Here is a 26,827-nt window from a genome sequence, read left to right as displayed (position 1 = left end):
AGGGGGAAGGAGGGAGAAAAGGAGGGAGGAAGACAGAGAAAAGAGAAAGGAGGAGGGAGGCATAGAGAAAGAGAGGGAGGGAGGGAGAGATACAGACAGAGGGAGGGAGGGAGGGACACAGACGGATAAGGAGGGAGTCAGACAGACAGACAGACAGACAGACAGACAGACAGACAGAAGTGGAATGCAAAGGATATAGACTGATGTTTATAGTTATTTTAGTTGAATACTACAGTATTCAAGTGGACTGGCTGTGAAAGGGTTGTCATGGCTACTAAGTGCATGTCTGTGAAAGGGTTGTCATGGCTACTAAGTGCCTGGGGCCGTGTTTGTAGACATGCTTTGATGTCTGTGAGGAGAGCTCTTTAATCTGATCGCAATCGCACCTGGTCTTACTAGGTCTCCTGTAGCACACTGCAGCAATTCAGACACTGAGAGCAAGCTCTCAAATAAAGGCTCAGATCAATCAGATCTCAGTCAAATGACGTCATCCTGAGCACCACAAGTAGGTGAAAGTATGAAGGAGCTGAAACTTTTGGGAGCGGAAGAAGATTTTAAGGATTTGAAGGATGCTCTCATTCACTTCAATGTTAAAGGAACACGCCGACTTATTGGGAATTTAGCTTATTCACCGTAACCCCCAGAGTAAGACAAGTTGATACGTATCATTCTCATCTCCGTGCGTGCTGTAACGCTGTCTGACGGTTCCAGCATTAGCTTAGCCTAGCACAGATCCTGCAGGTAACTGGTTCCAACTAGCCTACTGCTCCGAATTGTGACAAAAGTGACAAAATAACGCCAACATGTTCCTATTTACATGTTGTGATTTGTATAGTCTCAGCGTGTACAAAAAACCACGTAACATGAGACACAGCCATCTTCTAACAGTAAACAAACCGGGAACTATATTCTCAGACAGGCTTGCTGCGAGCATATCACTCCGCAAAAGTACTATATTCTTCCACCTGAGAATATAGTTCCAGGTTTGTTTACAGTTAGAAGACAGCTGTGTCTCATGTTACGTTGTTTTTTGTACACGCTGTGACTCTACAAATCACAACATGTAAATAGGAACATGTTGGCGTTATTTTGTCACTTATTCGGAGCAGTAGGATAACTGGAACCATTCACCTGCATGTTCTGTGCTGGCCTGATGCCGCTGGAGCCGTCAGACAGCGTTACAGCACGCACGGAGATGAGAAGGGTATGTATTGACTTGTCTAACTCTGGGGGTTACGGTGAATAAGCTAAATTCCCAATAAGTCGGCGTGTTCCTTTAAAAAGCTTAATATTTTAAAAGTATAAATAGTAGAAAAAAAGTTGAAGAAGTCCCATCATTAGCTGAAAGAGTTGAACATTTTAAAAGTTGAATGGTTTTAATAGCTGCAGAAGTTACGGAGAGCCAAAAAACGTACGGAATAAGCAGAAAAATAAAGAATCGAATAACAGTGGGAATGCTGTTGAACAGCATTCCCACTAATAATGGATGTAAACAGTGTTGAGCAGTTGCTGTTTAGCAGTCACTCATGTCTCAATGGCTTGTATGAGTCACTCGTCTGTAGAACCGCACTGGCAAATTGACTGTTACCTGAGAAACCATTATACGGTTAATTGTTATCTGACCCTGCATGTCGCTTCATGTAAATTAGCTTTCTCAACTTCCCACCAAATTTGTACAACTCACAAAGCAGAGGAACCGGTGGTGGCTGTTAGACTTTTGGGAATCCCAAACTCTGTCTGCACTGCAGGGCCATTCCAGGAGCAGATGAAATGTCTGAGGGTGGCTCACTGGTGCAGACATGGCAGGCATGTGCTGAATATACTAAATCAGCTCGGCCCACCCAGATCAGATCAGATTGTAAAGCCAAGTGACAAATGTTTCTAGAGTTTTTAATCTGCACTTACACTTACATACAGGTGATCTGTGAGTTTGTAATGTATGCAGGTATGCAGGTATGCATGTATGCATGTATGCATGTATGTATGTATATACACACAGTACAGGCCAAACGTTTGGACACACCTTCTCACTGAAGGCATCAAAACTATGAATGAACACATGTGGAATTATGTACTTAACAAAATAGTGTTAAATAACTGAAAAAATGTCTTATATTTAGATCTAGATTCCTCAAAGTAGCCACCCTTTGCTTTTTTGATAGCGCTGCAAACCCTTGGTGTTCTCTCAATGAGCTTCATGAGGTAGTCAACTGAAATGGTTTTCACTTCACAGGTGTGCCTTGTCAGGGTTAATTAGTGGAATTTCTTCCCTTATTAATGGGGTTGGGACCATCCGTTGTGTTGTGCAGAAGTCAGGTTGATACACAGCCGACAGCCCTATTGGACAACTGTTAGAATTCATATTATGGCAAGAACCAATCAGCTAAGTAAAGAGAAACGAGTGGCCATCATTACTTTAACAAAGTCAGTCAGTCCGGAAAATTGCGAAAACTTTGAATGTGTCCCCATGTGCAGTCGCAAAAAAAAACATCAAGCGCTACAGCGAAACTGGCTCACATGAGGACCGCCCCAGGAAAGGAAGACCAAGAGTCACCTCTGCTGCTGAGGATAAGTTCATCCGAGTCACCAGCCTCCGAAATCGCAAGTTAACAGCAGCTCAGATTAGAGACCAGATGAATGCCACACAGAGTTCTAGCAGCAGACACATCTCTAGAACAACTGTTAAGAGGAGACTGCGTGAATCAGGCCTTCATGGTCAAGTAGCTGCTAGGAAACCACTGTTAAGGAGAGGCAACAAGCAGAAGAGATTTGTTTGGGACAAGAAACACAAGGAATGGACATTAGACCAGTGGAAATCTGTGCTTTGGTCTGATGAGTCCAAATTTTGAGATCTTTGGTTCCAACCGCCATGTTTTTGTGTGGATGGATTCTACATGCCTGGTTCCCACCGTGAAGCATGGAGGAGGAGGTGTGATGGTGTGGGGGTGCTTTGCTGGTGACACTGTTGGGGATTTATTCAAAATTGAAGGCATACTGAACCAGCATGGCTACCACAGCATCCTGCAGTGACATGCCATCCCATCCGGTTTGCGTTTAGTTGGACCATCATTTATTTTTCAACAGGACAATGACCCCAAACACACCTCCAGGCTGTGTAAGGGCTAATTGATCCAGAAGGAGAGTGATGGAGTGCTGCGCCAGATGACCTGGCCTCCACAGTCACCGGACCTGAACCCAATCAAGATGGTTTGGGGTGAGCTGGACCGCAGAGTGAAGGCAAAAGGGCCAACAAGTGCTAACATCTCTGGGAACTCCTTCACGTTGTTGGAAAACCATTTCAGGTGACTACCTCTTGAAGCTCATCAAGAGAATGCCAACAGTGTGCAAAGCAGTAATCAGAGCTAAGGGTGGCTACTTTGAAGAAACTAGAATATAAGACATGTTTTCAGTTATTTCACACTTTTTTGTTAAGTACATAATTCCACATGTGTTCATTCATCGTTTTGATGCCTTCAGTGAGAATCTACAATGTAAATAGTCATGAAAATAAAGGAAACACATTGAATGAGAAGGTGTGTCCAAACTTTTGGCCTGTACTGTATGTATATGTATGTATATATATGTATATATATATATATATATATATATATATATATATATATATATATATATATATATATATATATATATATATATATATATATATATATATAGTCCAATGGTTTAGTGCCATCCAAAAAAACATCATATTTGTATTATCCACTGCAGATTGTGTGTAAAAAAGGAAAATAATTAACTCAATAATTGTCCACCATAGATATGTTATATGCAACTACACTATTGTTGCTCATTACACATTGCTAATGTGATTAATAAAAATCCTCGATCGCAAAATCCTTTGCCTCAAAGCTTTGTTTAATCAATGTAACTAAGGCTTACTGTGTTTCCGCACGGACGATTATTACTAACGCACAACGGGCTGACGCTGGACACAAGACTGACGCTTAAAACATCCGTGGACTGACGGCGCAGATTACAAAATGAAGGAAGACAGTGAGGGTTTAAGAGAAGAAACAGGCGAGAGAAAACGACAGAAAGTTTGGGATCATTTTTGAGCTGCAAACATGCTGCTATATCATCTCAGTAGAAAACATCCAGTCTACTCCTCCATTCCACGTAGCCAACCCGACACGAGATAGGCTGACTAAGGTCTGCTGCTCTCGTCCACCGCGCTGTTTTACCCAACTAGCCTACAGCACGCTACTCTGCTAATAGCCATGTTTTACCAACAAGCTAAAACGAAAGCTGTCGGTTTGTAATCTAACTGTTTATTAGTTTGCTACTAATCTTGAAATTTTGACAAATGTCTGTAAACTTAGCTGCTGCCAGAGACAAACCAGCCCCTCCCCACTGGAGAACCTCACGGCTACTTAATATGCGTGTGAATGACGTCTCCGGACCATGCCGGTGATGTCTGCATTCTTTCTCCTCACTCAGTAGATTAGCCTTCTTAAAATGTGTCCCCCCAGAACAGTGTAGTTGAATAGCCCTGCTGGGGGGGGGGGTTTGGTGGCCCATGTGGCCCATGCTTAAAAATATAAGCATCTATCCCTGTTATTGTACGCAATACAGGCAATAAAAAATGTTGCTTTTTCAAAAAAAGGAAACCCCTTTTATATATTTGCTATTGTTGTTTACTGTAAAGCAAAAGTATGTCTTATCCGATTAATCGATAAAATAATCGGTAGAATACTCGATTACTAAAATAATCGATAGCTGCAGCACCAAACTGCAGAGAGCACCTTCTGCAGTTTACATCCGTAAATTACACATAACAGAAGCATCACTCTCTCATTAGACCAGATTAAGATGAAATGCATTCAAAAAGTCAAACATGAAAACACTGAAACACAGCTCTAGATGTTAATGTGCGTAATGTCAGTTTAATGGTTCAAACTTCCAAACTGTATAACACGCATTCTGGCTGACAACTATTATATATGCAACTAAAAGTGACCTGACATGACAGCAACCATATACAGCAATCCTCCATTTACAGTCAACATATTACTTTGAACCTATGGCATATATAAACCTTTAGTAGTGGCCCAATCTACTTTTACTAGCTGCTGTTACAAGCCTTTGGTAAGGTATGTATTTGGGGACTCATTATCTTATGTACTTGACATTTTCCACGTTATTTTGGTAGAAACACGGATGTGTAATAATAGCTGGATACCAGATCCCAAACATTTTGCACATTTGGTTCAAGAATTAATGATTATTCTCCTGGAGCATACAGCAAAAAAGTGTGTGAGCTTCCTGGTTTACTTCAGTGATATGTGGCCCACTGAATATGCGCGGTAGTGTTTCTCCTACCGGCCCGTAGACTTAACATTGTGGTGATGTTGTGGCAGACGTTTCTGTTGCAGTCAGAGCCACCCCTCCTCCTAATACTTTTAGCAGGAGCAAACAGCCAACAAAACACTAAAAACAGTTCGGAATGTCTTTCCAACCTTCCCTTTTGCCCCGGTTTTAAGACAAGTCACAACACCGCATTATCTCAGCTGCCAGGGAGAGAAAGAATGTGTCCAAGAGACACAGTTCACACTTGTTTATGGTTGTACTTTAATCCTTATCTGCTAAAACAGAAAGCTAGAAAGAGGCCCCAAAAGAAAATAGCTCCAAGTGGCACCAAGGTTTACGATTTGAGCTGTTCCACCTGAAGACTCTAATTTTAACATGTAGAAGAATATAAGAAAATCATGTAGAATATAAAAACAATCATGTTTAAAGGTCATTTTGCCATTACATTGTTGCAGCTTTTCTCGGCTCCAGGGACGTTTTTCAAATATAAAAATTCCATGGATTAAAAAAAAATTCAAAATAGAGTGATAATCAACCTTGTTTGTAGTTCGAGGTGTCCTGGCAGCAGTTTTACAGAGGTCTCTTTTCCAATGGCGGAAAACTGAATGAAAAGTAAATATCGAAGTTGTCATAAACTGTGTTCTGCTCATAGACTAGTGGCAGTGCTGCTAGTAATTTTTAAAATCGGCCTCCCATTAAAATGAGGCTCAGAGTAAAGAATGTCTCATTTGTTAAATGCCATTTGTTACCTTGACTCCTCTCCGCTCACATCACTTGCTCGACTCCTCCGCTAAAATCTCCTGTGTGCGAGACTAAGGACCGTGCTGGAAATAAGTATTTTGCTTTAGCATGTCATCCTTAGGATCACCGTTTTATCGTCTTGATCCAGAAATCAATCAAAAAAGATGTGAGGAGAAGAGGCGGGGAAAGGAATCGGGGATGCACAAACTAGGATTTGGGATAGGCCATGTATTTCATATACTGTTCTACCTTCCCGGTCTTTTACTCAAGTGGGTTCAGCATTTCTGGTATTTATATTCTTCACAACTGTCAACTGAGTTGCCTTGTTCTACCTCTCAGTCACTAAAACTTAAAAGGTCCAATGTGTAGGAATTTCTCCCATCTAGTGTTGAGATCATATATCGCAATCAACTCTCTCGCACCACGTAGTTCAATGTAGGTAGGTAAGAAGACTCCTGTTCCTGAATTTTGGATTTTGAATACGTGTGGTCCTCCATGTTTCCTTCTTCAAACTTGCCGGGGGGCCGGGAAGCTACGATACCCATGAGCAGCGTTAGCAGCAGCTGTGAGTTTATCATGTGACAGCGAAAATGCAAAAGGTGGAGCAGTATGTCCTGTATGTCCCTTACCGGCTAACGTATTTCAAGATGGAGCATGAATATGGATGCAAATGCAAATGTAAAATTTCAAGCCAATAGGAATACTTGGAATTGATGGTGTTAAATATTCATGAAAAAGAACAAGTTTGTGAACGGGCAACACAGATTTTAATAATGAACAACTAAAAACCTTTAAAAAGGCCTTAAATGCTGGACTCACAAGCACATTTAGTGGCAATAATCACAGCCTGGTTCCACCAGGAGTGTGTGAATATATGTTGTGTGTGTGTGTGTGTGTGTTGCTTTGTGGCCGACCTGTAGTCTTTGATGTGATTATAGCTCCAAATGACGTCAGCCTCCTCTTTGTCCTCTGTCAGCTGGAACCGTGGATGGGTCAGGTTGTTTGTTACTTGGGACATGTCGGAGTAAACCCTGAAAGCAGAGCGCACAACGATAAAAAGTGTGTGTGTGGAAAACACTTAAATGATGACGGCAAGAAGTAAGGAGGACACAACATCACAAAAAAACAAGAGAAAGAGAGATAAATAAATTAGTGAAGAGAAAAGGCTGGCCAGGAAACTAGAACGGGTTTCTAAGTATGTAGCCTGCCAGAAACCCACACAGGCAGCACCGCCGCTCCCACCACGCGCATCACGCACTGTACACAGAGCACCATGTGCTGAGGGGGCACCAAAAATAATGAATGAAAGAAAAATCATCATAGTCAAAATAATTATAATGCCGATATTATTTCAGTATAGAAATATTAGGCACTTTTTTTTAGGCATGTATATCACAAAACAGGCAGAACAAGAGATATATTTCATTGCTCAAGAAAGTAACGATGGTGGTGCACCCCCACCACCCTCCCCAAACACACACACACTCAACTTCCCAAGCTCCCCGTGGGTGCCCTTCCTATGTGCCCTTCCCTATCTCAGTGGTCTGTTGCGCCTGACGAAGTTTGGGCTATGTCAACTTTTTTTTTGGAAATGGCCTCGAAAAGACAGCAGGAGTCAGGAGCAGAGAAAAGGAAGAAGAAGAAGAATGCCCGTGCATGTGCATCACTTGCAGGCATGTTTAGTCATTCTTAAATAGGAGAAATGTGCTGCTAATGTAATGGTTAGCCTATGCATACACCTCAAACTAGCTGACGTTATTGCTAATACGTACACGCCGCCGCCGCTTTGAGCTGCAAAATAAGCCCACACACACACACACACACACACACACACACACACACACACACACACACACACACACACACACACACACACACACACCTTGTCAAGGACACTTGTCAAAAAGTCCGGGGAAGCTTTTGGCGCTTTGGCTGCTCTGACGGGACGCACCTGCATATAGGCTTATATGTAAATATATGTATATGTAAATATTAGTTATACTCAATCTATTTTCATTTATATATTTGATTACAATACCACACAGCTCTGTTACACTTGTGCTAGTAGATTGTTGATCAGCTGTGAGTGGTGCACAACAGATCAGCTGTTTTTCCAAAGGGATAGTCAACCAGTCGGCTCTTTAGATCAGATCGTGGTCAACGCTACGTATTTTCTTGTCTTTGGTTTTGGTCGTTGTTTCAAACTTTGGACACCGCTCTAAAAATCATCGTCACGCACTTCACCAACTTAGTTCACTTTAGGCGGGGTGTTGGATGTGCAGTGGGACAGAAAAAGGCTCTTGATAATGTGAAGTCTGAAGAACTCAGACTTTCAGTGTTAACTGCTAGAGCTAGCTTAGCTACATCTGAATGGGACAGCTACATGACAAAATGAACTGGCCTTTTGACTGCATTCATGTCAGGCTGCAAAGGCATGCCAGTGAAATAGAAAAATGTTTTGTAGTAGACATATTTAAATTGTATTCAATTAAATGGTAAAACAATGTTTACGATTCAGAATTGTAGTCTTGTGTAAGGTGTGTCATTTTGCTTTTATTGCTGTAGGTAAGATATAAATATAAAATGTCATGAATTATATAAAGCAAACATTATTGTTGAATTGTGTGCAATACTGCAACTCATTCTATTCATTCTATGCTTTTATATTAGATTAGATTTATCATCCGTAGACTCCACAACAGTACTAAGCCCTGATCAACCACCCTCAACAAGCAGTTTAGGGACAGATACACAGCAAAAATCTCTGCTTTATTTTGATAGTTTTAGCTGTTCTACATAGTGTGTTGACAAAGTCAAATTGTGTGACTTTTCTGCTTCTAAATCTTTGCTTTATTGAAGGAGTTTGCTAACTTGTATACTGCTGCTTTTGAGTTTGTATTTATGGATGATTATTTCATTTCTACAAAGATTGTGCACATCCCAATACTTGTGTGTATGTATGGTTTGTCTGTTCTGTGTACTGGGTTTACAAAGTTGATTTTGCTTTTTCGTTTTATTGTTCTTAGGTGTTACATTGTGATGCTGCTATTGTGTTATTGCTATTGAGTTATATGCTTGATAATAAAAAGTGAAACTGGCAAAAACAGGGTGGGGGCATCATAAAGGAATTATGCTTAGGGCACCAAAATGGCTAGCAGCGGCACCACACATAGGAGACCTGATACTCCTTCCTGCAAGTTGCAAGATTCTCTGTAGATTCCTTAAATTGTTGTGCTTGAGGTCAGATTACCCCTCTTTCCGCTGGAGCTTCTGAACTCTTCACTTCTCCTACTCCCATCTCCCCCCCCCCTTGAGACTGCTCCACATGATTCCAGCATGCAAGACAGACAACTTTTTGGCTAATTCCTTTTCCAGTAAAAGTCTGCTCCCTTGGTTCCAGAGACCCCTGCCAAATGTAAGTATGTTCTAGTACTCTAAGCATGGTGCAATGTGCCCAGTAATTTATCAACAAATGCAGCTTGTATCTTCTGTAATGTCTCGTCTGCGTCTAGACCTGAGATCTTTCCAACACTGTGTTACAATTACCTTGAGAAAGGAGGGAAGGGGGGAGGGGGTAAGCAGTGTTACCTCACATCTGATGAATGTAAGATCCTGCTATCAGTTCACTTTTTTTATGCTGGTAATATGCCCTACATTTGGTTCTGGGTGAACTCGAACTGTAAATGTGACTTTCTCACTGAGATGTTGCAACCTTTGCTGGACATTCCTAAGCTCTGTGTGCTTACCATAACAATAATAAAAAAGTAAATGATATACATTCTCAACCCATCAGTCCGACTAAAGTCCATTATTAAAAGGAAATCAGCAACAAAAGCGTACAGTACATGTGTATATTATGTTGCTTTAATATTTTGCACAATGGCTGTTTATCTCTGTAGCTCCCATGTTGAGCTGCTGAGGTGAGAGACTTACTTTAGGATTTTGTCCTCTGGCACACTGTAGGGTTGGATTTCCACAGGAAGCTGCTCCTTAATCTCCGATATTATGGCCTGGAGAAACAGACACAGAGGACAGCGATGACCTAACAGTCTCCCATATGAATGAGACTTTTGTGAGTTGATCAAAATTAATTCTTGCTGCCTACGTGTGTACTTTTCCCATCAAAATATCAACTTGTGCATGCTGGAGAAGACATTGAGAGGTGTGAAATAGTGTTCAACAAATGCACTAGTAAAAGGTATCGAACTGATGTAGGAGTGATTTGTTTAAAGGGGTTTGGATGGTGAAGGATTTCAGAGCTTGACTGACTTCTACTGCTGAATTTGAGACTGTGAGACATATCCCAAGCACCAAGGAGACAGCTTTTAGAAAGAATATGTACTATGGCTTTTAACGAAGAACGGCACCAGGAGAGGAATGACAGGAATTGAGCGTCCAGCGTCAGTTCTGGCAAGCCAAGTAGTCAAGACGCTGCTAACTGCTATTGGCCAACAACACGGTTGCATCAGCTGAGCTGCTCCAGCTGACCTGCACCAGCTGATCTGCATCAGCGCATCAGCTGGTCAATCAAACAGGGTGCCCTATTTAAAGCTACTTTAGTTTGTTCCTAACTGCTCCCCAGCTCCACCTTGTCGTGTATAACGTGGCGTAGGCTTCTGTGTCATCGTTGCCGCTGTTCATATGGGGGAATAGTAAGCTCTCCCAGACTTAAACTGTGTGAGCATCCCCTAATGCTGCTGCTGCTGTCTCTCCTCTGAACAGAGCCATACCGGCAAATTGAATTCATAATTTATTCGATAAAATTTCATTTTATTGCATTTATTGTCTGTGTGTTATACTTTACTTTAATGGGCCTGACAGAAATAACATGCAGGTAAGAAACACAGTGTATGTAAGAAACAAAGTACATTTCAACCAATGTCATGTTATTAATGAGAATACTTTTTTAAAATATTTATACATGTGTGATCAATGCATCTTTAAAAAATGAACTCGATAGCTCCGGGATGCTGTGCACGATCACAATAAAAAAAGTATAGGGTTGACAATTGACATTGTGGATTCACATAGGGTGATGGGGGCAGGTGGGGCTGAAATCTTCCTGAAGTCCACAACCACCTCCACTGTCTTTAGAGCGTTGAGCTCTAGGTTTTTTTGCTTGCACCACTTCACCAGGTGGTCAGCCTCCGACCTGTAGGCAGACTCGAGAGGAGTCCGACGAGGGAGGTGTCGTCCGCAAACTTTAGAAGCTTGATGGACGGGTGACTGGAGGTGCAACTGTTGGTGTACAGGGAGAAGAGCAGAGGAGAAAGAACACAGCCCTGAGGGGATCCGGTGCTGGTGGTCTGTGAGTCGGAGAGGTCTTTCCCCAGCTTCACCTGCTGCTTCCTGTCAGACAGGAAGTCAGTGATCCACCTGCAGGTGGAGTCAGGCACACCAAGCTGGGAGAGTTTCTCCTGGAACAGAGCCGGGATGAAGTCCACAAACAGGATCCTGGTGTAGGTTTCTGCGGAGTCCTGGTGCTGGAGGATGTAGTCAAGGGCCAGGTTGACTGCATCGTCAGACCTATTGGCTCTGTAGGCAAACTGCCGGGGGTCCAGGAGGGGGTCAGTGATGTCTTTGAGGTGTGAAAGCACAAGGCGCTCACAGGCACCACAGAGGTCAGGGCGACGGGTCTGAAGTCATTAAGTCCTGTGGTCCTTGGCTTCTTGGGAACAGGGGTGATGGTTGAGGACTTGAAGCAGGCTGGCACGTGACATGTCTTCAGCGAGGTGTTGAAAATGTCTGTGAACACCGGAGACAGCTGATCAGAGAGGTGGAGAAGTTGAGATTGGGGGGATCTTTAACGTGGGGGAGGTGGAGGTGATGCACTGTAACTGGAGCTGTTGGGAGGTGTCGTGGGGGGTGGTTACAGGACTGACCCATTGTCCCATTGTCTATCAATGCTTTGTCTATCAAAGCGACAGTAGAACTCGTTAAGGTTGTTGGCTAGGCGTCAGTAGAGTGGGGGGCTTTGGGCTATTTAACACACAGGTGTCATGTTACCAGATAAAATTCACCTTAAGAAAAGGTGTTCGCTAGAAATCACTCCACACAGGCCTGAAATACACACAGACATGCTCAGGACCTATTCATGCACAAATGGAGAGATGTCAGAGTGAGTGGGCTGCCAGTGCTGGACCAGAGCCCTGAGCGGTTGGGGGTACAGTGCCTTGCTCAAGAACACCTGGCAGTGCCCAGGAGGTGAACTGGCATCTCTCCAGCTACCAATCCACACTCTGTACTTTGGTCTGTACTGGGACTTGAACCCAAGTCCCTACTGACTGAGCTACTGCCACCCCAGGAAACTGAAACCTTTTAGCTTTATTTTCCCATTAAGAAATGTGTTCCTCCTGCATATTTTTAACTGATTTAGATGACGGTGACATCCTGTATATGCAGGAATTACTCATCGTTGTGTCTCATTTGAACCGTTGGAACAAAACCTCAGCGTGGTAATTTAAACATGCTAACTCGACGGACCTCACTAGCATTATGAAGAAAGGTTTATACGTTCCATTTTATTCTCTCTTTCCAGCTCATCTACGTGGATCATCTCCAGTGTCACTACAGTAGTGACTACGTAGTGAGCTTTGAACAATTTACAGGCAAAACGTCATCTGAAAGCACAGCATTTGTATCAGGCACCAAGCCGTCACATTCATTATCGGGCTGATAACTGGAAATGATGTTTGGAGACTTAAACAGATGACGAGTCCGATGATTTCAGGTTAATTGGAGCTTTATTCAAAACAGTGAACAAACTCGCCTGACAGAGACGACCGTTGAGCATACACAAGTGTCTGCACAAGAGCGACTGACTTGAACACCAGAATAAATCCTTTTTTATACTCGTTTTGTCCTCACACAGTCCACTCCATCTATTTCAGTGGAACAAAGTTACCTTCTGTTGAACGGAGGTTCAGTTGAAAACCCCAAAACAGCTAAAACTATATTACTGCTTAGAAACGTATTAACCCCAAAACAGCTAACAATATTACTGATATAACGATATTACTGCTTAGAAATGTATTGCTGTGGATTGCATTATGACTGTCTGTCAGATTAGGAGACTGCTGCTTGTAGGATTATTTTGTTAAGTGTATAGTGTAAGGCGTGAGGAAGCCATCTGGTCTTGGGAAGTGATAAGACATTATTAAAATTGAAGATGCAGCATTTGCCCGAAAAAGATAATTAAAACTTGAACCAAAAGGAGGATTCCTTTCCCAGATAAACAGGGTGAAAGAACAATGGGACTGTGTTCACAAGCAGTGAGAAAATGTGGTGAAGTCGTAAATGCCCTTGGCTTTTTTACTCCCCGGCAGAGAAAAATACGCAGGTGCCCAGTTGGGCGAGAACATCATAAAATCTATAACCAATGTATACATTTGATAAACGGAATGCATCATAAAGTAACTTAATTTTAACAAGCTGTCCAAATGACCGTGGATTGAGGAAGCCAAGGGGTCTTCTGACACTTGTTGCAAAAATCGTGGCGAAAGGTCGGAGAGGACTGGACAGGAGAGCAGAAGGTCTGAGAACAGCACCACGGATGAAGCAGAGAAAGTGGATAAAAAGTGAGGGTTCTGGGTTAGCCGGCATTAGATGCTGGGAGACACTCTGTCTGTTTGCTAGGTTTTAGCAATAGGCTGTTTTGTCTTGAAGTAATCTGATCCTTGTGCACAAGTTTTTGTATTTTGCAATATCATTCATTAAAGCTAAACACTAAACTATTAACTTTAACTGAACGAATCCTGAGTCTTATTCCGAATCCTGAGTTTTATTTCTCTGATCTACCAGTAAACAAACACTTTTCAGGGTGTAGTGACCATAGAATTGGAGTCAGATTAAGTCTGGCCATTTGGGACAGACCAGAATTTGGTCTTCGGTCTCTTTTATTCCTTCATGCTGTAAGAGGAGAGGAGGATGGGGCTGAATGTAAACATGTGCAGTTGTAAAACTGACTAGTATTTGCATAAGCTTGGAGATGGAAGTCGGGCAGTCCTACATGATTTAGCTGTATTACTGTTAGCTTGCGTAATGCGTAGAGCTGCATTTGCATTAACGTGACCTTGAACTGGGCTGTTTGCTTGTGTAATGCATAGAGACAGAACATGGTCACATGTGAAATTTCCTGTACATGCCTTATGACTTGTATTTGAATTAATATGTGTCACCCTATATGGACATAAAAAATGGTGAAACAAACCTTGCTGCGCCTGGGGGAGTGAACCGAAACCGACACTGTACATAAATAGGGGAGCTTCGCCGGCAGGAAATTGAGTTAGGTCCACCTTGTGCTTCGGACGCAAGGGCTTCAGTACCTCAGCAGACAGAGGAATTACCCAGAATCTACTAGGTTTGGGTCTTCGTTCATTTTCATTTTTATTCAACTTAGCGTATTTGTTCTTTATTTTCTCTGCTTCATATAAAATAAAAATACCTGAGCTCGTGTTGAGCTAGGGAACCAAAAACTTCGTAAATCTTTTGTGCCCTTTTTGGAAGATTTTCTCTCTTTTTCCTCCACCCCTGCCATACGGGCGGGGGCCACCCCCATGGGGAACAGCTCAGACTCCTCTTTAACCGCCCGCAGCGAGTTGCAGCCCGGCGGGGACCGATCTTTACAATCAGACCTCCTGTTATCTCCCAGCGGGAGTGCATTTCCCTATCCGCTCGGCTGGTCAGAGCCCCCGAAGGCTTGGCCTCTATCGGCTCAGCGACCAAAGAAGGCTAGCGGGCGTCCTTCGGAATGAAGGGACCTTCGGTGATTCTGGGAGGAGCGGCCTTACACCGTGAGTACTTAAGAGCAATCATTTGGTTGTAAAGATCCCCTTGGGCAGTGCTTTTCATACACAGGGGGATAAGAGCCCGTGAGTTGGGGACGTCTAGTTTGGTAATCAAAGCCTCTTGCCTCGTCTCCGGGTTCCCTGACCCAGATGAGGGCCCTTTAGTACGGACATGTGTGTCTCTCTAATAAACTAGCAATCAGGGAAGTATCTGAAATAACTCCTTTTAATATAGACCAAAACATCCGCTCCGCGGACAGTAACTGGTGTTGCCCTATGGCAGAAGAGGGCATAGTAGATGCTTATGGAAGCCTAATCCTGGTATTTTTGTTACTTTCAACATGTTTTTTGTTTTTGTTGCATTAAAACAATATCCCAATGATCTAAACCAGGATTTGAGAAACAAGAAGTATAATTGGAAACAAGATAGATTTTTTTGGACCATTAAAAAGGTGCAGTAAGTAAGACGTATAAAACTACCTCTCTCTCATATTTGCTGAAACTGACCTTATGGTCCAGTAGAACTACATGAAGCAGGTCATTTAAAAAGGTCCCATGGCATAAAAATGTCCCTTTATGAGGTTTTTAACATTAATATGAGTTCCCCCAGCCAGCCCAGTGGCTAGAAATGGTGATAGGTGTAAACCGAGCCCTGTGTATCCTGCTCTGCCTTTGAGAAAATGAAAGCTCAGATGGGCCCTTTCTCTGCTTTGCCCACCCAGAGAATTTGGCCCACCCATGAGAGAGAGAGACATCATGGCTTGCAAACAAGCAAAGTGGCAGTTGGTCAAGGCCACCCCCCTTCCACATTGCCCCCCCTTCTCCTCAATAGCTACAGACAGAAATAGCACATCCTAAGGAAAGCTCATTGTGGGACTGGCTCTAGTGGCTGTAATTCTGCACCAAGGCAAAAGTCTCTTGGGAAAGAGACTTCAGATACATACGGAAGAGGATTAGGGCCACTAGTGAAAAAAATATTTGACTTTATTCTCAGAATTCTGACACACACGAGTTAGCTAGCAACGTTAGCATGTTTTTAAGCTTATTGTATGTTTCTGACGTGCAGTGTCCGCTGATGAGACACTCGTTTTAGTATGAAACTCTGTTCTTTAGTGTTTTTAATGTTTTCATCCACCAATTCAACTGGGCTGTGGACAAATAGAAGTTAAATTAAGCAAATAAAGGAGTAGGACAAGGAGTGTTCAAAGTTACTGACAGACATTGTATGATTTCAAGTTTATATAAATATATGCACAGGTATTTTACTCCTTAGAATAAATGAACCTATCAATTTGCTTTTGAACCATTGTATTTAAAATTATTGAGAGATCTGGTAAAGTCAAAGGTTTCAGTTGGATTGACACAGAGCCTACTTTGAAAAGGGTCGATTTATGAGGCTTAACCTTATTATTTATGGAATATGCACTTTGGAGATAATGGTCTTTTTTCTTTGTTATTCTGTGCAGATTGACAGCGACTTCATCGTGCTCATGGATGATGCAATGCTGACAAATTACATCCCCTCCTATGGAGACCGAATCGCCCTCTTCAATTACTGTTAAAGCCTTCCCTCAATATGATTTGATCAGTTTTGCTGCTCACAACAATGCCTGCTATGTCAGATTTGGATGAATATATCAAACTCTACTTCAGACTTTCTTTCAGTAACAAAGAAATACTTGCAATTTTAGCACACAACAATCAAATAGTAATAAGTGTCCGGACTTTAAAGAGAATTTGTAGAAGACTTGGTCTGTTCAGAAGGAAGAACCAGTCTGACTTGGATGAAGTGCTGGCCTTTGTTCAACATGACCAATGGACAGATGCAGGGTTGCCGTTGGCTACATCTTTGTGCAGTTCAACGGGGATTTGTTGTCTCACAAGATACCATCAGACGCATCATCAAATTGGTTGATCCACAAGGTGTGGAATTAAGACGAGCCAGACGCTTGTGAAGACGTCAATACAGCTGCAGAGGGCCAAATGTGCTTTGGCATATGGATGGCTATGATAAGTTAAAGCCCTATGGCATTGCCATCAATGGCTGTATAGAGGACTTTAGTCGCTATGTGTTATGGATGGAGGCCTATACTACGAACAGTGATCCTAAAGTAGTTGCAAGTTACTTCATCAAAACAGTTTCAAGCATAGGGGGATGTCCAGAGAGGATTCGTGCAGACAGGGGAACAGAAAATGGTTGTGTAGAAGAAATGCAGATATTTTTGCGGCGCAACCACCCAGACAGTTTTGCAGGGGAGAGAAGTTTCCTTTATGGAAGAAGCACAGCAAACCAGCGCATTGAGGGATGGTGGGGTACCCTCCGCAAACAAAGTGCACAGTTCTGGATGAACTTATTTCAAACTTTTCAGGATGATGGCCACTTCACAGGAGACGTTTTGGACAAAAATCTCATCCAATTCTGTTTCCTTAATCTTGTTCAGGTAATAATCTTTCCTCACCTTCTGAAATGAGTCTGTAATAAATGGAGTATAGTAATAATAATAATAGCAAAGCCTGGAAGGTGATTTAATGTCACATTAAATCACTTTTTTTTCCTCATTTACAATATCTCTTACTAAAAGGCAGGTAAAGGGTATTCAACATAGGCTCTATCTACCTACACAAATATACTATGAACTGTGCTTATCTTGGACCTGTTAAAATCTATTATTGCTCTGTATTTTTCCTCATTCGCCCACCATATAACTCTTGATGGCAGACACAAGGTCTCACACCTATTAGGGAATTATATCTATACATTCAGTAGTGAACATGTGCTGATCTATCTCCTACAGTCAACTTTAAAATCAGTATAAAAGTTATTGGTAACACGGGATCATAAATCTGCAGCATGACAATTGAACATCTCATCTCTGAGGCAGAAAAACCTATCCCTATACTTCACATTCATAAACCTTAGAATAAAGAAAAAGAAAAAAAATCGGAGTCAGCAAAACAAGTCTGTGCAATGGCAAAAATAATGCCACGACCCTGCGACATCATGTCACACACGATAGATCTAACCGTATCTAACCGTATTGTTTAGATAAGAAGCTCCCTGGAAATCTAAAAAATATATTTGGTCATCAAGCGCAGCATTCTGAGATTAATCTCAGAATTCTGAGAATAAAGTCAGAATTCTGAGAATAAAGTCAGAATTCTGAGAATAAAGTCAGAATTCTGAGATTAAAGTCAGAATTCTGAGATTAAAATCAGAATTCTGAGAATAAAGTCAGAACTCAAATATTTTTTTCACCAGTGGCCCTAATCCTCTTCCATAGATACAGTATTAGGGGACCACTAAAGTCTATATAAAAGAGACTTCAGATACAGTATTAGGGGACCACTAAGGTCTATATAAAAGAGACTTCAGATACAGTATTAGGGGACCACTAAGGTCTATATAAAAGAGACTTCAGATACAGTATTAGGGGACCACTAAGGTCTATATAAAAGAGACTTCAGATACAGTATTAGGGGACCACTAAGGTCTATATAAAAGAGACTTCAGATACAGTATTAGGGGACCACTAAGGTCTATATAAAAGAGACTTCAGATACAGTATTAGGGGACCACTAAGGTCTATATAAAAGAGACTTCAGATACAGTATTAGAGGACCACTAAGGCCTATATAAAAGCATCCAAAAAGGACCATGTCATGGGACCTTAAAAAAAAAAGAATCCAGCTCCTCTGGCACCACCTACAGCCTGTAGTGCGATTTGCAAATATCCACTGCTCCTTGTTCAGATGCACCAATCAGGTCCAGGGGGGGGTGTCTAACTGCGTGTCAATCACTGCTCATGCACACACATTAGGCCCGTTCGAGATGAGCCGGGTCTGCGCAGAATCGATCACCAGCGATCGGCGCCCAATGCATGGCGGTTAAATTCTTGTCCGACTTGATCCCGACTTGCTCTGACGTCATGCACACGTGGGCAACGATAATCTCATGAGACCATGGCGGCCGCAGTTCCGAGACGCAGGTAGCGCAGTTGCTTTTCACCGACTGCAAGAGCCAGGCGGACGCAGGCGGACCCAGTGCATGGTGGGAAACGCTGGCCTCTCAGCTGATCGAACAGCTGATTGGTTCAGAATCGACTCAACATGATGACGTTTTATATAAACTTTATTGATTTTGAATCAGAGGGATTTTAACTGCAATTTGTCTGATTTAAAAGCTTATTCTGTACAGAACACATGTTGTGAGGCTGATAGTGATGTTTAGAAGTCTGAGAGACTAAATCTGTTCAGATTACAGATCATCTACAGTGTAAATCAGCAACAGATCGCATGCAGAGCATTCTGAAAGCTACTCTGTCATAATAAAAACAACTGCAGACTGTGTAGGAGCTGCTATATGGGTCTGATAACATTTTATTAAATCGGAATCGGACCACAGTGTTTCTGTCACTTCCTGTTTAGCCTGAAGGCTGCTGGAATCAGCTGGAAAACTGTCTGACTTGAGAGCGGATTTTTTGTCACCGCCCCCGGCTGCTCCCGCCTGCTCTCGTCCACTTTACAGGCGAGGCGCAGTTCATCTCCAACAAGCCTATTCATTCTCCCTTGTGGGGGGAGGGGCTTAGGCGAGTGTTTTGGGCTTTAGCGGAAAGGGGGCAGGGACTGAGAAGTTGTCTATGTTCACATTTTTTGGGACTAATGACGCGTTCCATTTACCTCGGAACTTGGATTTTCCGAGGTCAAAGTCGGAAAAACGTCCCCTGACCTCAGATTTCCGAGTTAGGAACTCAGACAACCTCGCAGTAGCCAGAGTTCAAAATCCAACATGGCTGCCCCCCGTATCAACAGTTGTGAAAGCTGCAGTAACATAAAGTTATAAGCACTTCTGTCTTATTTGTGTCACTAAATCAGTCGTTCACACAGGCATGTCCAACTTCTATATGTTGTTACGCTGTCTGCATGCACAAAAAAACGGCGTAATGCATTGTTATCAACTGGTATTGCTAACAATAGCTAAACGGGCTAGAGCTAATGAAAACAATGAAAATCCGACTTTAAATGGAACGCATTCAACTCGGGTATGACGTCATTCCCAGCTCCGGCTTCCGCGTTCCGAGGTAAATAGAACACGGCATAAGTCCTGGATCTTCCCAATCCTACCTACAGCACCTTCAACATAAATCAAAAGCTGCAAATGCCAGTCGAACAGGTGAAGTCCTTTCTGTTGCGTTTCATACATCAAAGTGGTAACCCTCACCTCGTAGTAGGAGTCCAGAGGCTCAGTGGTGACACTGCTGACCCCTTCTAGGTCAGCAGGGATCCATGGTAACAGACGGCATCGCCTCACCAGGGGGTCCGTCTCTCCATACGCATAGTCACGGGTTACTTCATCTGTGGAAATAATACAGTTTTTGCTGTGGAAATGTTGTCTATCAGTACTCTTGGACCTCCGCTTGTGGCTCTCAGTAAGTAGCCTATTGTTCCTTTGGTTTTCTCTAAAAACGGCTCACAAATATTGTTTTTTGGTTTGTTTAAAAAAAAAAAATGTATGTATGTATGTATGTATGTATGTATGTATATATATACATACATACATACATACATACATACATACATACATACATACATATATATATATATATATATATATATAAAAAAATTCATTTTCATCTGCAGATTGATTTTAAGTAGGGGGAGAAAAAAAATTTAAATCTTAAATCGGATTTTTTTTTTTATCTGGGATTTTATTTTTAGGCCATATCACCCAGCCCTATTTACTATTTTATATTTTGTTATTTATATTGTCATTCTGAGGAGTTGCTAAACTGTGTTCCATATCTATCCTGTTAGGTTATGTTGCACCCTCTCAGCCTCCTGATAACATTCTTTGATTCATCCTCTGAATCATTCATCTATTCATCTGAAAGTATAACATATTTATCACTGTGCATGAATAAATGGGCCTGTGGGAGAACTAGCAGTTGGTAACAATCAAGCAAGGCCAAAACTGATAAGAAGCAGCCTTGGCCAGAGGCAGCATGAACAGAGGAGACACGAGACTAAAGACTGCTCCGAGGTATAAAAGAGGTGAACAGCTTCTCATCAGGGTGCATATTGCAAACTAACCTTTGTCTTGTCTACCATGCTCTGACCATTGATACAGTTTGACAATGCTGTAAGAGATTTTGAGTGGAATTGCAAAACTGCCACAACAGTTGGCAATAGAAAAAAATCTCCAGATGTATCCTTTAAAATTCCTCCATCTATCTACCTATATGTGTGTATGTGTGTGTGTGTGTGTGTGTGTTTGTGTGTCCGGCTCTCACCTCCTTCCTGCAGGTCCTGCAGAGGCCAGAGCACAGAGTAGGCCAGCATGCCCGGGATGTAGAAGAAGGGAGCCATGCCGCAGCTGGGCTGATCGGAGTGCTGCACCTGGGAGCCAAACTCATCCATGATGTACCACACTGGAACTTTGTCCTCTGGAGACTGCACATGGAAACACAAAAAGGAAGAGAAGAGGGGAAGTGGAGGAGGACAGAGAGACGGCTGAGACGGCAACTATGTCCACACTGTTTTGGCCTTCTTTTTTTTTTGCGTTCCATTCCATTCATTTAGCAGATGCTTTTGTCAGATGTAGTGGAAAGTTTTTATCTGTCATACTGATGTGTGATATTTCTTTCATATTTTATCCATTACTCCATGTTTTTTATATTCTCATCATTTTATATATATTAACTTTATACTATACAATATTAACTCTATTTTCTATATAATATATCAGTTATAGGGATTCAGTATAGTACTTTATTATTCTAAAAAGGTGATCATAGCTTCTCCTGCATCTGTCATGGAAGCCTATGCGGCCCCCTCTGTCTCCCTCATGCACACTCTACATGAGGCAGCTGGCTGAGGAGGTTTTCTGCAGCCTGAAGAAGACTCAGCTCTACATGAGAGAATGACTTCGGCGGGCCGAGGAAGACTTCCACAAAAAGCTCAAAGCTCAGCAGTAAAAGAAGCAGTGTCAGCAGGTTAACGGTCCCTCCCATCTCATGCTCAGGTATAAAAACCCTGAAGTTTCTTTGTTCACTGACACGCTTTCTCAGATTGCTTGCCAGTCTGTTAAACCGTCTCCTTCTTTTGCAAAAGAAGGAAGAAAATAAATTAGAGAACTCCAGCGTGTCAGACAAACTTATTTTCCAGCTTCATCCCCGAACACCAAAGAGATTTTTCACAACACAGAATAAGCGCATTCGATCATAATGGAGGGGTGGAAATATTCCTTCTGCATGTATTCAAATGTATTTTCATATGTCAAATACTTCCCCCAAAAAGTAATTGAGTTAGTAACTCAGTTTCCACATTGTAAAAGTAATTAGTTACTCAGCAAAGTAACTGACGTCATTTTTTATGTTCTATAATGCTATTACGTTCTATAAACATCTTTAACTTCAAAGATGTTACGGACAAACTGAAAAATCGAGCGTTGCTTGTTTTAACAGAGTGGCTCCGTCTCCTTCCTGGAGCTCCCGCTAGCTGCATTTGGGCTTGGGGGGTCGGGTTAGCAGCAGCAACAAGTGTCGTGTTAGCATGTGTTGATGTGAGGGGCTTCATAAGATTTGAGTTGCTTGAGGCAGATGTGGATGAAGTCATTTTTCCTGGGCATAGCGTGCATGTTACATAAACATTCTTGCCTTTAATTTCAATGAGCGAGAAGTAGTGCCGGTACTTCCAGTTCTAGAACGCTACCTTTGAATTTCCCTGGCGCATCGTCATTGTCGCTGTCTAACTTGGGACAGCGTGAGCAGATCATCCGCCAATCACCATCACATTTGCAACGGTGTCATCATCCCCCCCCCCCCCGCTCTCTCCAGGCAGCTGATGTGTAACCAAAGCCTGACACGTCGCGCTTCGCTTCGTGGATTAATGGCAGGGATTTTGACCAACTCTACAACATCTTTGATATATCGGGCTGATATCATGGAAATGATGGTGGAGACTTCAACGGATGACGATTCCGTGGATTTTAGATCAAATTTATTCAAACCGCAAACAAACTCTCATGAGAAGGAGACACCTGTTGTACACACACCGCTGCGTGCACAAGAGACTTGAACACCAGAATAAATCCTTTTTATACTCTTTTTGTCCTCACACAGTCCAGTCTATTTTTGTGGGACAGTTACTTTCACACTAATCCTTATATGGAAGATAGCTCTAATAGATTTAAACATTCCAGTCTATTTCTTTTTGTGAGATAATGTTACCTTGAAAACTAATCCTTATATGGAAGATCCTTAGAATAGATGAAATACCTTTGAATACACGCATGCTTAAATATCCACTCATCAAGCATGTATGTAACCATGCAGACAATTGAATGCTGACATTTACAAAGTGATTGTCTAATCTATTTGGATTATATAATAATGCTATGTGGGAGCTGAACTTATGCTTTATTTTTTCCTTTACAAAACTCATGTGTAATGTAGGCAGAGGTGCCCCGCTTCTACGCACACCAAGCAAGACGTTATTAAAGCAATAAAAACTTCATAAGATGCAAAAGGTATAAAAATTATAAAACGGTAAATAAGTAAAGTTTAGTTGTATAGCACATTTCACAGATTAAAGAAAAAAAAAAATTGCAAAGTGCTTCTCAATAAAGTGTAATACATTACGACAAATTAAAATACAAGGAAATTGAAATACAAATAGAAAACATAACCATAAAAAACCCTTGACTAACTAAAAGCCTGCTTGAACAGCAGAGTCTTTGATTGCTTTTTAAAAGATTCGACAGAATCCACACAACGTAGAGAGGGAGGCAAGTCATCCCACAGCCTAGGAGCCACTGCTTGGAATGACTGATCCCCTCTAGTTCTAAACTAAGTGCGGGGAACCACTAATAGCCTCTGACCTAATGACCTCAGACTACAGGTGGGAGTGTGAAGCTAGATCACTTATATATACACTTGACTGTTTTCATTTTTTTTTTTTATTTAACCTTTATTTAACCAGGTAGGCCGTTGAGAACAGGTTCTCATTTGCAACGGCGACCTGGCCAAGAAAAGCGTAGGCGTGTTACTGTTTCACATTCAATACAGTACAAGAAAACAGAATACAATATGCTACATAAAGTGCAGATTAAGTGGGCATTACAAATGCTGGTACGTACTGAGGTGTAAGTAAGTCGATGGATATGTGACACATGAACACAGAGTCTATATCACTGCTGAGATGGTGTAAAGAGTCAAACAGTCTAGTGGTCTAGTTAGTGAAGTAGAATCAGTTATAAAACATATATATATATATATATATATATATGAATAGACAGTCTAGATAAATGCTAAAGTGTAGTGAGGAGTATCTAAATTCTTATAACTTTGGCTTCAGTTTTTGTTATGGGGGGTTCAGATACAGACAATTTTAAATATTCCATATTTTATGGAAAAAAAGCAAATTAGTACATTCATGATTTTGTCCATGTTGATATTAGCTGCTTTATTTACATTTATTAAAAACGTCGCATTGTTTATCTTTTCATATAGCTAGACGTCTAGACTCTGGGACAAGGCCGTTATGTTTAAATACCTGCCATGCTAATTCCAAACAGACAGGTTTGTCAAGGTTGTTTGGGCTTCAGATAGCTTTTACAAATCATGTTCCGCTATGAACGCGCACACACGTATTGTTTGCATCACGGTCGGTAAGTAAAGGCACAGTCGCAACGGTCGCTGTTGTTTCCGGTACTCGTATGACAGAGTGCACGAAGCTTTGTGACTAGCATCTAATGACTAGCAAGCTCTGTCTTACCGCTGCTGCCGTCCAAAATATGCGCTGACAGTATGGTTAAATCCAGCGCATCAAAACAAATCCCATGTGGACTTTGTAATGTATTTATTTTTCTAAAATAGTCATACGATAGAAATCGGACACCAGGCCTGAGTACTTACACCCCCAAAAAAAACATTTTCTCATCGAATCTACACGATTCACGCAGGTCACCTATTTTGGTTTCAAAACGACGAATTTCGCCGAAAGGTGAGTGATTTTCATGTCTGTGACCCTGTTGGAACTGTTCCAGGTGGGAGGTTACCGATTGGTTGCTCCTTGCTAGGCCTGTCGCGATAGTCAATAAATCAAATAATCGCATGATAAATAAAAAGGAGCTCGATAATTTTTCCGGTCGCGATAATTTCTATTGGCATGCTTGTTTTGTTTTCCTGTGCCGCCACGGTATCAGAAATAGGGCAGACGCACAACAGGGTTTCTGCTATATAGGGCGAGTAATACTTGTTTGTCAAAGTGACAAATGGCGACGAAAGCCGTGACATGAAATCCCGTGAAATATGACAGCTACGGTTTATTGGAAAATAGCGTTGTGAACACTGAATTTGATGAATTTACTGTTTATCAGACCCCAGATGAGACAGTCGGGGTACATACCTCTCAAAACCAACGAGAAAAACGTAGTAATGTTCACTCACCGTTTAGTTTTGTTGTTAAACTGTGTGTAAAATGAGCGGTGACGTTAAATCACCGGTTTCAGGTAACAGCACCCTACGGACTATGGAACCGTCTATTTGCTGGGTGGTTTCAAGCTAACGGTCGGTAGCTAACATTAGCAGATGAGCCTGTTGACAGAGACGTTATTGTTCATAATTTTGGCACAATTTTTCCGACCCTAGTAGTGGTCATAGTGACTGAAAGTGTGATGTGAGATGCTAAAAAGAAACGACACGCTGTTTTCAGGTAACGGTTACGTTTTGATTGTGTTTGGTTTTTATTCCAGTGCATTTTTTGGTTAACAGAGACTGAGAGTCCATTTTATTTATTGTTTTTGGTTGTATTGTTCATTTATTGTGGCTATTTTAAATGTCTTCCAGGTCCAGTGTTAAATATTCTTTAGAAATAAAAGTGTATTGATTTTTGAAAAGGTGTACCTGCATTATTATGCCATTATCATTATATTAGATGAAAATGATCTCTCAACAACAATATTATCGTTTATCGCAGTCATTTCTGGGACAATTTATTGTCCAGCAAAATCTGTTATTGTGACAGGCCTACTCCTTGCTCATACAGACCCCCACATTATCACCTCTTATGTTACACAAAGCATAGGATACACTCACCTAAAGGATTATTAGGAACACCCTACTAATACCGTGTTTGATCCCCTTTGGCCTTCAGAACTGCCTTAATTCTTCATGGCATTGATTCAACAAGGTGCTGGAAGCATTCTTTAGAAATGTTGGCCCATATTGAGAGGATAGCATCTTGTAGTTAATGGAGATTTGTGGGATGCACATCCAGGGCACAAAACTCCCGTTCCACCACATCCCAAAGGGGTGAGATCTGGTGACTGTGGGAGCCATTTTAGTACAGTGGACTCATTGTCATGTTCCAGAAACCAATTTGAAATGATTTGAACTTTGTGACATGGTGCATCATCCTTCTGGAAGTAGCCATCAGAGGATGGGTACATGGTGGTCATAAAGGGATGGACATGGTCAAAAACAATGCTCAGGTAGGCTGTGGAATGCCCAATTAGTACTAAGGAGCCTAAAGTGTGCCAAGAAAACATTCCCCACACAATTACACCACCACCACCAACCTGCCCAGTGGTAACAAGGCATGACGGATCAATATTCCCATTCTGTTTACACCAAATTCTGACTCCACCATCGGAATGTCTCACAGAAATCGAGACTCCTCAGACCAGGCAACATTTTTACAGTCTTCAACTGTCCAATTTTGGTGAGCTTGTGCAAATTGTAGACTCATTTTCCTATTTTTAGTGAGCGATTAGATCACCTTTCTTTCCCATTCTGACATTCAGTTTGGAGTTCAGGAGATTGTCCAGACCTGGACCACACCCCTAAATGTATTGAAGCTGCTGCCATGTGATTGGTTGATTAGATAATGGCATTAATGAGAAATCTTACAGGTGTTCCTAATAATCCTTTAGGTGAGTGTACTGTATATATACGCTATGCTTCAACAGCAGAATT

The 26,827-nt window shown here is 41.8% G+C and overlaps 1 protein-coding gene across 1 annotated transcript in view; it reads right to left on the bottom strand.

The window, feature by feature from the left end:
* ttll12 (tubulin tyrosine ligase-like family, member 12) overlaps window positions 1-26,827 on the bottom strand; it is a 63,097-nt gene that overhangs the window by 29,463 nt on the left and 6,807 nt on the right. Inside the window, exons 4-7 of the mRNA XM_028570388.1 lie at window positions 21,143-21,302; window positions 20,074-20,207; window positions 10,003-10,079; window positions 6,984-7,100 (exon numbers count right to left, since the gene is read on the bottom strand). Coding sequence (XP_028426189.1) covers window positions 6,984-7,100; window positions 10,003-10,079; window positions 20,074-20,207; window positions 21,143-21,302 — 488 coding nt within the window. The remainder of the gene's footprint in view (window positions 1-6,983; window positions 7,101-10,002; window positions 10,080-20,073; window positions 20,208-21,142; window positions 21,303-26,827) is intronic.

This window comes from Perca flavescens, chromosome 23 (assembly GCF_004354835.1).
Source record: "Perca flavescens isolate YP-PL-M2 chromosome 23, PFLA_1.0, whole genome shotgun sequence".
NCBI lineage: Eukaryota > Metazoa > Chordata > Actinopteri > Perciformes > Percidae > Perca > Perca flavescens.
The sequence above is the reverse complement of the archived record's forward strand: the minus strand, read 5'-3'. Positions and strand labels throughout refer to the sequence as shown.